The sequence below is a fragment of the Mytilus edulis genome, chromosome 4 (genome assembly GCF_963676685.1).
Source record: "Mytilus edulis chromosome 4, xbMytEdul2.2, whole genome shotgun sequence".
NCBI classification, from domain to species: domain Eukaryota; kingdom Metazoa; phylum Mollusca; class Bivalvia; order Mytilida; family Mytilidae; genus Mytilus; species Mytilus edulis.
Genome location: NC_092347.1, coordinates 82,074,043 through 82,091,979, shown reverse-complemented (window position 1 = coordinate 82,091,979; position 17,937 = coordinate 82,074,043). Strand labels below are relative to the sequence as shown.

Below are 17,937 nucleotides of genomic sequence, written 5' to 3'. Positions count from 1 at the left end.
TATCGCTTGACGTGTCACAGCCAACGTACATTACCAATATGGCCAAATATAAATGTAAGTCCAAACTTAAAGTTATGCTCTGGTTCTGTTTTCAAAGAATATTTTAAGTTTGTGTGCTATAGAGTGTTTATTGCAGGATCTTTGCTTCAAAACAACACGATAGAAAAGTTATTTAAATATAAAATTTGTACAACCATTTTTTTTTTATTCGATCTGCTATACTTTCATTTAAGAATTGAATGCTGCTTTTTGTAAATTTATCGGGGTGTAAAAGCGTTGACCGAAGTACATTTTGTATGAAGCGCGGAAGCGCTTCATACTAAAAATGTACGCACAGTCAACGCTTTTACAACCCGATAAAGTTACAAAAAGAAGCATTCAATACTTATAATTACATTTTTTTTAGCTAGAATCATGAAAACACGATTTTTATCAAGTTTTCATTTAATTTACCTGTGCACTTTATTGTGGGACCTCATGTCATCATGAATGATAAATGTTATTTTCTAATACAATTGTTTCAGGAATAGCACGTGATGTGCAGTTAGCCAATCAGAATAACGTATTATAATGAAACATACATCTAATGTAATTATTTATTAAAACAATTTGTTTACTGCTATAGTGTACTTGAAATAAAAAAAATAATAGTGTTTATAGTGGTAAAAGTGTTCCTGCGACATGATCGAGATGGATCATTCAGGCCCTGATTCAACTTGATTCCTTTTAAATACAAGGACGTATTTTTTTTAAATATATATATATATATATATTATTGTGAAACTACCCCTTTACAACGGGGGCAAGCGCCAGCGGGGTACTGACACCTGCGTCATCAAACATGCACATCATAGTATTTACAAACAACATTATATGATTGTAGTAAAAATGATATAAGATACTTGCAAAAGGCTTTATAAGTCTTATAAATACATTAACGCTAAAATATCATAATAAATTGGTTATTTCGTAAAAGTAAATTACAGTGACAATTTCATATGCATAAATACTTTAAAATCTTTCATCCATAAAAGATTATTTAAAAAAAAATCAAACTTAAAACTAAAAACGTTCACACACAGTTCAAGATATTATACATTGGAAATCTTATCAATTTGAAAAGAACGTTCATTCATTACGTCTACAAGGTATTTTTTAACGATCTTATCTAAACTATTACCTAAGTCTGGAGAATACAAGTAGCCCAGATCACCTATCATGAACTGTATTTGTGATAAGGGTGGCAACTGTTGAAAAACAGATATCCATTTTTAAATTCTCGAAACATGCTTATATGTTAGTACTTGTTCTTTTTCTGATAGCCGAGAAAAAAGGACAATCTAACATAAGTTTAGGCTACTCTTTCCTAAAATATTACATAGTTGAGTATAAATCCTCAACAAATATTTCAAGCTCCTTATCATTTTGATGTGCAGGTTAAATTTTGAAAGACGCGCGATTGTTGTTAGCCAATAACAATACGGATTCCAATGTAATGTAACTTTTTTTATCAAAGAAAAAACTACAGTATATTCTAATACTAAAACAAAGAATTGCTCTGAGGACAAAGAACTCTTAGTTGAACTAATTGTTGTAAAATACGTTGCAATTATTTACATATTATATTGCTCTTATTGTATATTATTTTTTTTTTTTTTTTTTTTTTTTAATTAATCAAAGTTTTATTGCACTTTTGCTGTTAACAATTTACTCAATCTACAGCTTCAATTAAGTATCCCTTAAATTAGTCATTGAATATTTAGGGAAAAATATTCAATAAGTATATCTATAAAGTTAGTTGTATTTATTACATACATAATAGCAGTTCTACATAGTATAATTTCATACCGGAATACGGTACGTTTCTTAACCTAAACTGTATATGATTTATTTATTGAATCTTCACTGAACCGTAAAATTGATGATGATCTTTGATACTGACAGCATGACTTTTCAGCCGACAGTAGAATTTCGAAATTTTTTGTTAGTTTACTCCGTGTAATTATGAAAAGGAGTCTTAAATGATTAGGTAAGACCGTTGTTTTTTCCACACATTATTTGAACAACATATTTTTTTCAGTAAATGGTATTTTTTGCGATCAAACCAATGATCAAGAGAAAAGATCGAAAGTACACGTGGTATAATTAACGATACATGAATGCAGTATCCAAGCATTGTATTGTGTAAACTAATAACAGTATTAATTCAGTGTAGCTATAATAGATATGATAAATTATATATAAACATAATAAAAGAGTAGAATAGCGAATTTCATTTGATGCATAAATTGTATCACCTGACCGACACATGCATGTCATGTGCAGTCATGAACTAACTAGGTCACAGCTTGAATTCATTCACAATTATAGAATTCGATATATTCCAAAGTTTTAAGTATGATTCTCTTATTTTTTTTTCCTCTAATTTTATTTATGTTTATTATGTCCTTGATTTCATTTTGGAATATTTTAAAAATATCAATGACCTTGTCTTTCTTGTCAGACATGTAATATGCTTTATAAATTGAAAAGTAAATTATAGTTAATAAATAGTTCATATCAAAATAATCTTCATCTTCAATTTTATAGCCAGTTACTAAACTTTCAAGACTGAATATATGCTTTTCAACTTTTAATAATGCTAAAAGCTGTTCAACTTTGTGCCAATACTGAACATTATATGAACAGGAAAAAAAGAAGTGTTCATAATCATCATGTTGTTTACAATGGAAGCACAAACTACTCGGTTCTATTTTCCATTTATAAAGTAATTCATTACAGGCTAATATATAATGCATCATTTTCCATTTAAACATTTTAAATTTGTTGTTTTCAAGGTAGTTAAAAATAAAGTTGAATGTGGATTTAAATTTTGTTGACATTTTTTTATGCAGAATTCTTTCCCATATTAAAATTCCTGTTGGTTTATCATTTGTAAATTGACTTTGTAGGGACGTGTATATTTCTTTGTTGCTCGAGTCTGGTGAAATTTCATGTTTTAGTAGGATATTTAAGTTTACTGATTTCTTTATATTGACATCAGTTTTATAAGAGCTTTCTTGTTTTAAAATATTTTGCCAGTGCTTTGGTATAGCATTTTTAACTAAAGAAAATTCTCTAATCCAATCTTGTTTATTCTTAAGATTTTTTAATACAGTTTTTGATGAGATGTGTCCGTTTTCGTCTATTATATTATTGATGTACAAAATATTACTGCTAATCCAATTTTTAAAAAACAGACATTTCCCATTTTCTTTGATAAGATTATTTCCCCATATAATTTGTTTTCTAACTTCAAGAAAGTTTTTAGGGGTGATAGTTTGACCTCCTTTTACTTCTACCCAAGTTTTAATTAATTGTTTATAGAATTCTGGCAAGGATTTATACTCTATTTTATTAAGCAAATTTACATTTGTTAAATTCATTCTGAATAAAAGAAAATCTTTCCCAAATTTATTAAGATAAAATCTTGGAATAATTTTCCAGTTATCATTTTCGTTTTTTATTAGTTTTGAAACCCATCCAATTTGCAAGGATTTTATATAGGAGTCTAAATCAATCATTTTTAATCCTCCGTCAAGGTATGGCTTACATAATATAGAGCGTTTAATTCTGTCTTTTTTTCCGCTCCATATAAAATTATATATTAAATTTTTGAACTTTTGTTTTATTTCATGTGTTATTATCATACATGATGCTGTGTATGTTAGGTTTGGTAAAATTAGTGACTTTACTACAGTAATTTTTCCTATTAATGTTAAGTTTCGTTTGTTCCATCCTTGAATCAATTTTTCACATTTATCTATTTGTTTCTCTGTGTTTAATTTTTGACATTCTTGATAATTGTATCCAAAGTATATTCCTAGACTTTTAATGTGGTCTTGTTTCCAGTTTATATTTTCAAATTTATCTTTTGACTTTTTAAATTTGCCAAGCCATAAGCCTTCTGTTTTGTTTCTATTCAGTTTGAGCCCAGAAAGGCTTCCAAAAGTTTCAATGATATTAAGGGCAATACTTATATCTTTGCGTGTTTTTAAAAACAATTGAGTGTCATCTGCCAGTTGACATATTTTTAGTGAGCAAGATTTTCCATCTAATTTGATTTCAAATCCTTTTAATTCTTTATTTTCTCTTAATTTTATTGCCATTATTTCAACACACAATACAAAAATTAACGAGGATAACGGACATCCTTGTCTAATCCCACGAAATGTATTGAAGGGGGCAGACACCCATCCATTATTTAAAATACATCCTTTTATGTCTGTATACATAGTTTCAACCCATTTTATGAATTCTTTTTTAAAACCAAATTTTTTTAAAGATTCAAACATAAAGCACCACTCAAGTGAGTCGAAAGCTTTAGTAAAGTCTAAAAATAAAATTGCACCATCTACATTAAATTTTTCAGAATAATCAATAATGTCTTGGATTTGTCTTATGTTAAAACCTATGTATCTGTTTTTTATGTAACCTTTTTGATCAGAGTGAATAATTTTTGGTAGTACTGATTTTAATCGTTGCGCTAAGGCATAAGCTAGTAATTTAACGTCATAGTTTAATAATGTAATAGGTCTATAGTTATCAAGGGAGAGGGGATCATTTTTTTTAAACAAAAGAGATATGGCTCCAATTTTTTGGGAATTTGTTAATTCTCCTTTTTTATAGCAATAGTTGAAAACTTGTACTATGAAATCTTTAATCTGTTCCCAAAATTTTCTATAAAACTCCACGTTCAGTCCATCCAGCCCTGGGGCCTTGTTTAATTTCATCTTAAATATAGCCTCTGTGCATTCACTTATAGTGATTTTTCCCTCGCATGTATTACTTTCAGATTCATTTATTATTTTACTTTCTTTGATAGTTTCAAAGTATTGTTTTACCTTTTCTGTATCAGGTTTTGTTGAAGTATATAATTTAGTATAATAATTGACTTCCAAATTTAGTATTTTGTTTTGGTCATATGTTACTTGATTATTTTCATCATACAGTTGAGTTATAGTTTTTTTACTTTGTCGCGTTTTTTCTAGACCAAGAAAAAAAGATGTGTTTTTCTCCCCTTCTTCTAGCCATTTTACGCGTGATCTAATTTGATTTCCTTTAATTTTTTCATTATATAAACTTGCTAATTGTTTTTCAATGTTTTCTTTTAGGTTGACTTTCTTCTTATTTATATAATTATCACAATCAATTTCTTCAGATAGGGTTTTTAATGTGTTTTCGAAGATTTCAATAGTATCTTTTTTTATATTCGCCTTTAATTTACAGTATTGGATGGTATAATCCCTTACCTCAACTTTAAAGTTATCCCATAAAATATCTAGGTTGAGAGATGTTTCTGATTTTATTTTATATTTATCAATCAATTTTGAAATAATTTTTTGGTACTGTTCATCATCCAGGATGCTGCTATTTAATTTCCAGTAACCTCGCCCTTTTGAGTTTCTATTTATGTTGATTTTTAATGAAACAGCGTAATGATCAGTGTGTTGAAGAACTATTGGTCTTATGTCGCATGTAATGCAATTTTTATTAACTTCATCACTTACTAAAAAGTAATCAATTCTTGTAGATTCTGATAAGTTTTTCCTTCTCCAGGTAAATTGGGTTTTATTTATGTTTTTGCTTCTCCAGACATCAGTTAGTTTAAGATTCTTGATTAACATTTTAAGGTTATGAACTGGTTTATCAAATTTTTTATTTCCTATTTTTTTCTTTGTGTCTTTTATAGATAATATGTCGTTGAAGTCGCCCCCAATTATTAACTGGCCAATACTGTGATTTTCAATTAATTGTTTTACTGATTTAAAAAAGGTGTTTCTTACTTTACAATTATTAGGTGCATATAGGTTCACTAATGTATATATATTGTCATCTATTTCTATATTAACTAAGATGAATCTTCCTTCAGAATCCTTAAATTGGTCAATAATCTTAAAGTTTAATCTGCTTTTTATCCATATGGCAACCCCTCTTGCATTACTTAACCCGTTACTAAAGATTACTTCACCTTTGAATTCTTGTTTTAGCTTTGGTTCTAAAGTTTGAGTGAAATGCGTTTCTTGTAGGAATACTATATCACATTTTTGTTGATTAGCCCATTCAATAATTCTATTTCTTTTTTCAGGTTTTTGTAACCCGTTGGTATTTACAGTGCAGACATGGATACAGTTTTTGTTTGTCATTTTGTGTAAATATTAGGAAGGTAAGTTAGATAATTACAGAGTTCTGTTGTGTTTGAAATTATATTTAACTTGTAAATCAGCAATAATTTAGATTTTATGATTTTATCTATATCCTTGCTTTGTGGATTTTTCTTTTTATATGATATCTTTATCAATATTAAATTCGTTCTATATTTACATCTATGTACAACTACATGTACATGTATAATACTCATGATTATAAATGTGTAAACATAACACAACATTTCAATTATTGACCTCAATATATAGGTCATGATTTGGGTCAACAATGTGACTTCAGATACAGACTCCTCTGTGTCCAAAAAAATTATTTTGGACTCATTAAGTTTGTAAACATACATAAAAATACAATCAATAGCAAAATATATACAGAGATAGTTGAAAGAAAAAAAACATAGCTTTAAGCTAAACACAAAATAAACAACTATTTTTTTTAATGTTTTTACATATAACATAAAAATATATACTGGACTAAGTGGACTTCTATTTACATAATATTTACAGAGCCAATGTTGCATAGTATTATTGGCTACTTGATAAGCTAACTTAAAAACTAGTTTATTTGTTTTAAAAGCTTGTATTGTATGACTTATCAAAGTTTTTGTGTGAATTATAATAATTGAATTTTGTTTTGATTTTTTTAGGTGTGCTTTATCCTGTTGAAGTTTGGTGTATGAAATCGCAGATGATAATCTAATATCAACTTGAATCAAACATATTGATGGATTTATTACGATTACGCTGGAACGTTTCTGAAAAGTTATTTGATAACAGAAAAGTGACGTAAAAGTACTCTTATTGTATATTATCGAAGTTTTTCCCTACATGCTTAAAGACAATCAATATTATTATTTTACGAAATGATGATTTTACTTACATTTAAGTGCTACACATTCGGATACGATATAATCAAAGAAAATATGCAGAAGGTTAAGGTTAACTTCGCAGAGCTTTTCATCGTATTATTAAATCAAGTTGCGCTGTAAATACAATCAGTCTTGAAGGCCAAGACGTTCCTCGTAATTAGCAAAACACAAACACGATATGCCATGAAGAGTGTATTCTGACATTATCAGCACTACAATGTAACTTGTAAATAAATTATAGATTTTGTACGGAAGACACGCGTTTAGTCCACAAATCTCATCAGTTTCGTTGAATAAAAAAATATGTATTTTCTCCATTTCTTTCATGATTTTGCAGTGCGATGTAATTAGATACAATGTTAATTAAATGACATTGACATAATTTTAGAGCAGTTTAGCACACTGTTATCGTTACTGTTTCGTTCCCGAGGGTATCACCAGCCCAGTAGTCAATACTTCGGTGTTGACATGAATATCAATAATGTGGTCATTTTTACACTGTTAAGAAAACTTTGAATTTTTCATATCCCAGGCATAGATTACCTTAGCCGTATTTGGCACAACTTTTTGGAATTTTGGATCCTCAATGCTCTTCAATTTTTTACTTGTTTGGCTTAATAAATATTTTGATGAGTCTTATGTAGACGAAACGCGCGCCTGGCGTACTAAATTATAATCCTGGTACCTTTGATAACTATTATCTCAATTGCATTGTAGTTCTGTGGATATCTGATTACAAAAATAATTTTTAACATGGTACTTTGTTACCGATGACAAGATATTGTATACACCTTTGATACAAATTTCTTCTGATGATAAAACGATCCGACACTGTTGAACACCTGTGTTTGATGCAGTCAGAGTCTTGGTGAACACTTGGAACAAAGATATATTAAACTACTATGGAAACTAGAAATGTAGAATTAGAAACAGTCTCAACAGAATTATACCAATATATGTGTAATGTACTGGTCGGATCGGAGAAAATTGTTAGATATACACATGTAGACAAGTGTTTTATAAGTTATTCGATGATATGTTTAATAAAGGCCTAAAAGAAACTATAAGTAGTGGAAGTAAATCGGAAGGGTTAGACCTTCCCGGAAGTGATTTTGACGTAATGCTTTATCTAAAAGGTTTAAGGTCTTTGAGGGAACTGACAATATACATGATATAGATTGTGCGTTAACCCTTGAAACAAACATTGCTCAACCATGATTTGCTCTGCTTAAACTTTCAAAAAGTTTTGTCAAATTTTCTTGAATTATTTACTAAGACCGAAAATGGGTGCTTTTTATCAAGTTGCAAATGGGAGGATTTCTTCAGCTTTGTCAAAGTCTCCGTATTCATGGTCCAAGTATGAACGTTAATGGTAGAGATATAGATATATTTACTTTACTGTTTGCAGTGCGTCACATGGACGATTGCAGCCAAACATTGGCTTCTGAGAAACAGACCATCTGGATGGCCTTCTCAAGAACTAATGGAGAATATAAACGAATTAGGTGTTTTATTAGTTCCCATTGGTAGCAAGAGTTCTTCAAATGAAGCCAACGAATTGGAATGGCGATTGTCATTTTCTCTGTCGGAAAAGGTACATATTCATTCTTTCAATCTTGAAGATTTTTCTAAAAGAAATCGTCAATAGTAAAAAGACTTTGTCTAAACTTTTGTGTTCATACTATATGAAAACATTACTATTCTGGATACTGGAGGAAACAGATGGATCAAAATGGACAGCAGACAATTTAATTCATTGCTTTCTGGTTTGTGTTAAACGTTTATGTTACTGGATATCAATTACCTATATTCCAAATTATTTCATACCTTCACACAATATGATTGACGGTAAATTGTCAAACAAAGCACGCAACGAGATGATTCGCATGCTTAACAGAGTGCTGTCCGATAGAGGATGGGTTATTATTTTTTTTATGCGAAACTCTTTGAACGGATTTTGCGATAAATTTGAAAGTATCGTTTAACGAGGCGAATGGTTATCATGTCTTCGATAAAGCTATTTTTCCTCTTTATACTACTTTACACTTGCCATACTCTGAACGTATGTTGAGTCATATTATTCACAGAATAGTATCGTACAGTGTTTCTAAACATGTAAAACGTATATGCGCCTTGTAATTGTTGTGTTTCAATGAGTTTTCTTTGTCTTCTGTTAAGTTCTGCAATGGTGATCCACAACGTCGACGAAGTTACAATAAGTGTACGTACAAACAACATAAAATTATAATGTCAAAATTGTTACTGCATCAGGGTGGTTATTGCTTGCAGCATATAACTATAACAACCGAGAATACTCAAAAATGTTTCCACTCTTAGACCTTGTAACGGCTGTATTATCTATTGACATATTCGTTTGTCAATATATGAGAAAGCAAATTTTGTAAACACAATTAATAGAAAACGACTGTCTGTGAATTGTTCGTTTCTGAAACGATTACGAAAAGAAGTAATGAAAGATGTACCATTCATTCATGATACAAACAAATCATTTTTGGATCATTAAAATTTAGCTTTTACTAGTAGTGAGATTTGCGTATTTCTTTCGTGCTGCTCATCTATCATGTTACATTACTTATCCATTTTGACTCATCACGAACTTGGCAATAATTCACAGGCAGAATTTCAGTTACGAACGCTTCAACATACTGTTTATCAAACTGTTTGTCGAAGCCCAGATTCATGCTTCTGTGCTTGCTATTATCTTCTTAAAGCATTGGCTGTGTTCAAAGATGAAGTGGGACTTTACATGACGGGCAAAATTCTCCTCAAAATAATGAAACAATCAAAAGAGTATTATTTCTGGAAGATGTGTCATCCGTAAAAGATGCAACAGGTAAGCACCATTAGCTTGGACGAAAACTGAAAATCTAGGGTTAACATACTATAATGGTTTACTTTTTAAATTGTTATTTGTATGGAGAGTTGTCTCATTGGCACTCACACCACATCTTCCTATATCTAGTATAGCAATAACGTATGATAACGTACAGTTATGGATGACGGAACATCATACACGTCCCTCTTTACTTTTCACCAAACAAATCAAGTTAGATGGAAACAACACATCCTCATAAAATGTGTTGCAACGATTGAAATTAATAAAGTAATCAAAATCAAATTGAAAATAGTTTTAAGATCGATATATATTATATGCTTTATAATCTTAAAATACAGGAAATTGCTGCCACGTCATCATGTGAGTCGATTCTCCTCGGCATGATGGATGCTTCGTTGACTTTGGATTCAAGTATTGAATATATCATCATAATAGTTATCAAAGGTACCAGGATTATAATTCAGTACGCCAGACGCACGTTTCTATTACACAAGACTCATCAGTGACGCTCAGATCAAAATAGCTATAAAGCCATACAAGTAAAAAGTCGAAGAACATTGAGGACCCAAAATTCCAAAAAGTTGTGTCAAATACGGCTAAGGTAATCTATCCCTAGGATAAGAAAATCCTTAGTTTTTCCAAACATTCAAAGTTTTGTAACAGGAAATTTATAAAAATGACCATATAATAGATATTCATGTCAACACCGAAGTGCTGACTTATCATATGACGTTATACTAGATTCTTCTGCTGTTATTCTGTTAGGGGGCAATGCAATCACTTTTTAGAAACAATTCGTAGATAATATAAAATAAAATAAGGAGATGTGATATGATTGCAAATGAGAAAACTATCCCACAGAATCTGAAAAAAACGTTGATTTCAGAAATCCTAGTTACCGTACGACCTGAGACAATGTGCATAATCCGTACCATTTAGTTATTGTGTAACTGTACAACATAACTACAAACTGTATAAAAAATGAGATCTATTCATCACGAATATAACCGCCAACAGTAGCTCGGCTATCATGATTTTGTTTAGTGGTCCAAAGCATTTCGTTCAAATTTCAATCAATTTCAAAAAGTGGTTATAAATAAAAAGATGTGGTACGAGTGTCATTGAGACAATTCTCCATCCAAGTCATAATGTATAAACAGTAAACAGTTCAGGGTCAAAGTATGGCCTTCAACACCAAGGATTTAATCTATATAATATCGAGAAACGACAAACACTTAGGGACAACATCAAAAGACTAATGTAGGATAAAAAACTTAAAAAATTGCTGCAATTTTTGTTTATCCAAATCGATTTTACATATATCCATATTGGTCAATTGATATTTCTCAAATTAAGTTAGGAGTGGGGGTCAAGTGAAAAAACTATGTGAATTGTGTTTATGATCCTACATTGAACTTTTGATGTCGTCCCTTATGAACCACACCAACAAACGACAACCACCTAATAACAGGTTCCTGACTTCTCTGATCCGGAAACCACAAAATTTAGAATTTTGTAACAATCAGGTACAATACCTAACGTATGGTCAAATTGAAAACAATGAAAATCGAACATAACATGTCTTAACTATTCGATAAAAGCCCATTCAAAGTTCAATTTACTTTAAATAAAAAAACAGAGTTCAAATGTCCCCCGCGTTGCGCATATTTCATCAATCCAAGGTACAAGGGCAGTTTCTAAAATCAGTTTATTAATATGTAGGCTTCAGAGCAAAAGCAATGTGATTTCCATTTTAACTAATATTTCAATGGGGCATTTCTCGTTAAAGATTGTTGATCAGAACTTATTTTTGAAAGTGTCAAAAGCATTGCTGATATAAACCTATGATACAAGTTTCATAAAATTCTGGCAAGAGTTGAGCATATGAGAGTGCTAACAATGCAATTTTTAATAAAACTATTGTTTCCAAAAATAAATCTTTTTAGAAATAATTGATTGGCACTTATTTTCAAAGTCAAACAAGACACTGCTGATAATAACCTATGATAAAAGTTTAATAAAAATTTAGCATGAATTACACAAATGAGAGTGCCAACGATGCAATTTTCCATTCTAATTTATGAAGTACCATAACGTTGGATTGGTAAACTTGAAAACGACGAAAATCGATTCAAGAGGAAATAATGTCAACAATGAAAAGTGAAACAAGGGAGATGCAAGGAAGAAAAATTTCGATGATTGACTCAACCCATAACTGGTTCCTTATCAACGAACAAAATATGTTTTGAACCTATGTTTAATCTATGAGTTGAAAGACCTAGAAAAATAAATATAATCCCATTACACGTGCTTATGTAAGAATTGAATGCTTCTTTTTGTAACTTCATTGGGGTGTAAAAGCGTTGACCGAATATCATTTTGTATGAAGCGCGGTTCGGTTACATTGCTCTTCAAATGCTTCGGTTTTCATACATCATGGCTTTCAAGTTTTGTGTGTTGCATTTTAGTGTTGTGTTCTCCTCTTATATTTGATGTGTTTCCCTCAGTTTTGGTTTCTAACCCGGTTTTGTCTTTTCTCAGTCGATTAATGAGTTTCGAACAGCGGTATACTAGTACTACTGTTGCCTTTATTTCAAATACGAGGATCATCTTCGAAAGGATTGTTCGTACTTTGTAAAAATCACTCTGATTCAAATGATATTTTTTTCTGAAACTAACACTATCAAGATGCTTGATGTCTTAATTGACAACATATTTGGTACGTTTGAAGGACGTGTTTTTCAACAACCAATCGGTTTTCTAATGGGAACCAACTGTGCTCCTCTTCTTGTCGACATATTTCTTTTTCACATAAGGCTAACTTCAAACAGAACCTTCTAAAAAAAACGAAAAAAAGTTAGAAGTATCCTATAACTTAACTTTCTGCCGTGTGGATGATGCTTTATAATTCGGTGACTATGTTGAACGCATTTTTACCATTATACTTTACATAAAGGATACAACAGAGACATAGATTACCTTAGCCGTATTTGGCACAACTAATTTGAAATTTTGGATCCTCAATGCTCTTCAACTTTGTACTGGTTTGGTTTTATAACTAGAATCATATTCAAAACAGTGTAGCTTTGGCCATTGATTGACAACCTTAAAGTATCCCATTGACTGGGGCAGATTAGGTGAACGTGTGTCTGCAACGACAACTGATCACTAGTTACTTATTATAGAATTTAAACTGTGGGGTCACCAAAGGTTCTTAACGCCTTTAATATTAAAATAGTTTGAAAAATTAATCAGGAATAACTTTATGTTTTGATTTATATTATATTGATATAAATCAAAACATCGTGTTATTCCTGATTAGTTTTTCTAATTTCTTTATTTAGGTGTTGAGAACCTTTTATGACCCCACAGTTTAAGTGCCTTTAACAAGTACATAGTGAACAGCGGTTGTTACAGACAAACGTTCACATAATCTGCCCCAGTCAATGGGATAATTTAAGGTTGTCAATCAATGGCCACAGCTACACTGTTTTGAATATGATTCTATTTTGATTTGAGCGTCACTGATGCGTCTTATGTAGACGAAACGTGCGACTGGCGTATGCAATTATAATCCTGGTACCTTTGATAATTAAGTCTGTCTGATATCTTGACTAAATCTAGAAATTGACATTCAGGACAAACAAGTGCTTAAGTGATTGTCATATTTCAAGAATAGTCAATGAATGATTACAAAACTAGCTGTGTGCAATACTGAAACAAGGACATTTTTCTAATCAGATCTGAGTCATAAGGAGTTATTTTTCGAAGATTATAAGTATTTCCTTTTCTGAGTTGTCATCTATTTGTATTCACTGTCTTATTCTCTTAACTCAGTTAAGTAGTGATCGAAGTTCATGCATACACTTCAACGTTTACTCTGATTGGTGTATGGACGTCTAATTTACAAAGTCCTTATGATTGAAAAATTAACCTAACTACTGAAAAGTTGGACTCTTAATTACCTGAACGATTTGGATGTAACCAACAGCGTCTTGGTGTATTTTTGAAACATAGTTATACCAAACTACTATGGAAACTAGAAATGAAGAATTAGAAACTGCTTCTATAGAATTATACCAATATATGTGTAATGCACTGGTAGGATCGGAGAAAATAGTAAGATATAGACGATTGTTTTTTAAATTATTTGACGAAACATGGAATACACAACGTGGCTTTGAATTAATCAGTAGTGGGAGTAAATCGGAAGGTTTAGACCTTCATGGTAGTGATTTTGACTTGATGACTTTACAAAAATTATTCAAGGTCTATGAGAATATAGACAGTTCAGGTTTTGTTATAACCATTGATACAAACAATGCTCAACCAGGATTTGCTCTATTAGAAGTTCCAGAAAACATAGGCAAATGTTGCCCAGTTCTGTTTCCTAAGACTGACAATGGGTACCTACTATCAAGTAGAAAAATGAGAGATTTACTCACGGTTAAATCCCGTTTATATAATGGGGCTTTCAGTATTCATGGGCCAAGTGTTTGTCATAATGAAGTAGATTTGGATAGGGTTTACTGTTTACAGTGCAACACATGGCCGTTTGCAGCCAAAGCTTGGCTGCTCAGAAACAAATCAATCGAATGGCCTCCTCAAGAGGTAATGGAAAACATAACCGAACAAGGTGTGTTATTAGTTCCAGTCGGTAGCAAGAGTTCATCGAATGAAGTCAACGATTTGGAATGGCGAATGTCATTTTCTCTGTCAGAAAAGGTACTTATTCATTCTTTCAATTACGTGCAGCTTATGTGCTATGCCTTATTGAAGATTTATCTGAAAGAAATCGTTAATAGTAAAAAGACTTTGTCTAAACTTTTGTGTTCATACTATATGAAAACATTACTGTTCTGGATACTGGAGGAAACAGATGGATCAAAATGGACACCAGAAAATTTAATTCATTGCTTTCTGGCTTGTGTTAAACGTTTATGTTACTGGATAACAATTAACTATATACCAAACTATTTCATACCTACACACAATATGATTGACGGTAAATTGTCAAATGAAGCACGCAACGAGATGATTCGCATGCTAAACGGAGTGCTGTCTGACAATGGATGGGAAAATATCTTTTATGCAAATTCTTTGGACGGATTTCGCGCTAGATTATCGTTTAACCAAGTTAACTGCTATAATTCTTTTGATAAAGCTATATTTCCTCTTTATATGACTTTAGAAATGAAATACTTTGACTTTGAACATAAGTATAAGCATGTTATTCACAGAATAGTATCCAATCTTCCAAAAACTGTAAAAAATATATGCGCGTTGCAATTTTTGTGCTTTAATTACTTTTCGTTGTCTAATGTCAAGTTCTGTAATGGTGATCTTAAATGTCGACGATCTAAACATGGTCATAATAAGTGTACGTATATAACATATAGACTAATACTGGCAAAATTGATTATAAATACGTATAGTGACGCTGCATCGGGATGGCTATTGCTTGCAGCATTTTTCTATAACCATCGAGAACACTTCAAAATGTTTCCACTATTAGACCTTGTAACGGCTCAATTATCCATTGACAGACTTTATTTATCACTTTATTTGAAAACTAACTTTATACACACACTTAGCAGAAAACGACTGTCGGCGAAATGTTCGTTCCTAAAACGATTACGGCAAGAAGTGATGAAGGATGTACCATACAATATCGATACAAAAAACTCATTTCTGGCCCATAAAAATTTAGGAGTTAGTGAAGTTAATGAATTTCTTTCGTGCTACCCAGCGGTTATTTTACATTATTTTTCGTTTTTAGCTCATTACGAACTGGGAAATATTCATCAGGCGGATCGTCATATGCGAATGCTTCAAAATACGGTTCAAAACACTGAATCTGGGAATCCACATTTATCTGTAAATGCTAACACTTATCTTATGAGAGCATTATCTTTCTCTAATGATTTAGCAGGATTTCAGTTGACGTCCAAACGAGTCTTACAAATGATGAAAAAATCAGACGAGTATAAAGCATTTCTGAAAGATGTGTTAACCGTTAATGACAGTCTAGCACCATTAGCTAGAATGATACAGAACCTTGACCGTTAATTTACAGTAATAACGTATCAACTCAAGGTCATATGCGGTGAAACACTTGTTAATACTTTTACCTTCCCCTTTACTTTTCTCAGAAAACATCTTCAAAAATTAGATGGAGAAACGATGAACAATTTCTAAAGGAGTATTTCAACAGGTGATCTTTTTTTAAGAAGGTCAAACCAAACTTAGCATCTTACACTATATTAAATGTTTTCATAATTTTATCTTACATTTAATTGCCATTGTCGTTAAAACAAAAAAATTGTGGATCGACTTTCCCCGTCATGAATGATTCGAGTATTGGGTAACTAGCAAGAGACGTCTCACTAAATACTATTGCTAGTAGCCTTCTTAGTACTCCAAAGCAAAAAGATATAGGGAACAATTCGTAGATGATAAAAAAAAAAAAAAAAATATGGTGTTTTTGTCCATGAAACAACAAAGTTCAAGATGAGCAAAACTCATATCGCATAGTTAACTATATAAAAGCCGTGACAAACGTAAATTGATTCAAACGAGCATACTAACAGCCTGATTTATGTAGAAAACAATAAACGAAAAACGATTATGAGATTCATCTACAAACGGCAACCCCTGAATTATGTATTTCCGACTTTGCAGATATATAGAATGAAATTCAAAACAGTGTGGCTGTGGCCATTGATTGACACATTAAATTCATCCATTGACTAGGACAATTTAGGTGAACGTTTGTATGTAACGACCACTGCTCACTATGTACTTTTTAAAGACACTTAAACTATGGGGTCACCAAAGGTTCTCAACACCTTAATAAAGAAATTCGAAAAATTAATCAGAAATAACACGATGTTTTTATTTATATCAATTATATAAATCAAAACATAAAGGTTATTCCTGATTTTTTTTTCGAATTATTTTATAATTAAAGGCGTTAAGAAACCTTTGGTAACCCCACAGTTTAAATGTCTATCGTAGGTACGTCGTGAACAGTGGTCGTTACAGACAAACGTTCACGTAAATTGTCCCAGTCAATGGATGAATTTAATGTGTCAATCAATGGCCACAGCCACACTGTTTTGAATTTCATTCTATTACAGAAAGTATATTTCATTCAAATGTATCATCATAATATTTAATTAATTGTGATCTGTTTAAATCACGGTGGCATATATTGCATGAAATTCAAGGGTTGAATACAAACAAAACAGTAAATCACAATAAATAAAATGAAATTCTGTCTACCGTTTGAATTCCTGGTCTACGGATCCGCTGAAGTGTTATCGCAAATGCACCTTCCCACAATTCTCTAATTAAAATGAAATTGATTTATGAGATTGAGATATTAAACCTAGATTTACGTGATTTAAGAAGATTTGGTATGAGTGGCAATTAAACAACTCGCCATACAAGGCACAACTTGTAAAACCATTTTAGGCCAATTATCGGCTTTCAACACGAAGCCTTGGCTCAAACTAAGCAAGCTATAAAGGGCCCTAATATTACTAGTGAATAAACAGCTCCGCCATGACCACATGATACGCCCGACGTCTTGTGTGGAAGTTTTATGCAATAATCATCAATAGTTTCTGAGAAAGTTTTAGGCAATAACCATTTATTGTTTTTGAGACACGGCGGGACATGTAAAACCCCCCACCCTGTTCTTTAAAAAAAAAACTAAATATCACTAAAATAAAATTTTGAATCATCACCAAAAAGTATACAGATCTTTAGATTACTGTAACAAAGAAGTGTGTAAAGTTTTAAGCAATACTCATAAATCGTTTTTGGGATACAGCGCGACATGTAAAAACCCTCCCCCTTTTTTACAAAATACTCAATAACTCAAAAATGAAATTTTGAATGATCACCAAAAAGTATACAGATATTAAGATTATTTTAACTAAGAAGTGTGTAAAGTTTTAAGCAATAATCAAGAATCGTTTTTGAGATTCGGTGCGACATGTGA

The 17,937-nt window shown here is 31.3% G+C and overlaps 1 protein-coding gene and 1 long non-coding RNA gene across 2 annotated transcripts; both read left to right on the top strand.

Annotated features, from left to right (window-relative positions):
* Positions 1–1,682: 1,682 nt before the first annotated feature.
* On the top strand, positions 1,683–6,994 carry LOC139520740 (uncharacterized). Its single transcript, XR_011663952.1, has 3 exons — positions 1,683–2,029; positions 6,128–6,205; positions 6,851–6,994. It is a non-coding gene; the product is annotated as an uncharacterized lncRNA (long non-coding RNA).
* Positions 6,995–13,961: 6,967 nt separating this feature from the next.
* Positions 13,962–15,998, top strand: LOC139521563 (cyclic GMP-AMP synthase-like receptor 2). The gene is made up of 2 exons (XM_071315039.1): positions 13,962–14,934; positions 15,709–15,998. The coding sequence occupies exons 1-2, from the start codon at positions 13,962–13,964 to the stop codon at positions 15,996–15,998; spliced, it is 1,263 nt and encodes a 420-aa protein (XP_071171140.1).
* Positions 15,999–17,937: the final 1,939 nt, after the last annotated feature.

Excerpts from the sequence above, each read along its gene's own strand:
- LOC139521563 (XM_071315039.1), top strand. The coding sequence starts at position 13,962 with ATGGAAACTAGAAATGAAGAATTAGAAACTGCTTCTATAGAATTATAC. Across the intron at positions 14,935-15,708 it reads TACACACAATATGATTGACG|CTCATTACGAACTGGGAAAT; the intron begins GTAAATTGTCAA and ends TTTCGTTTTTAG.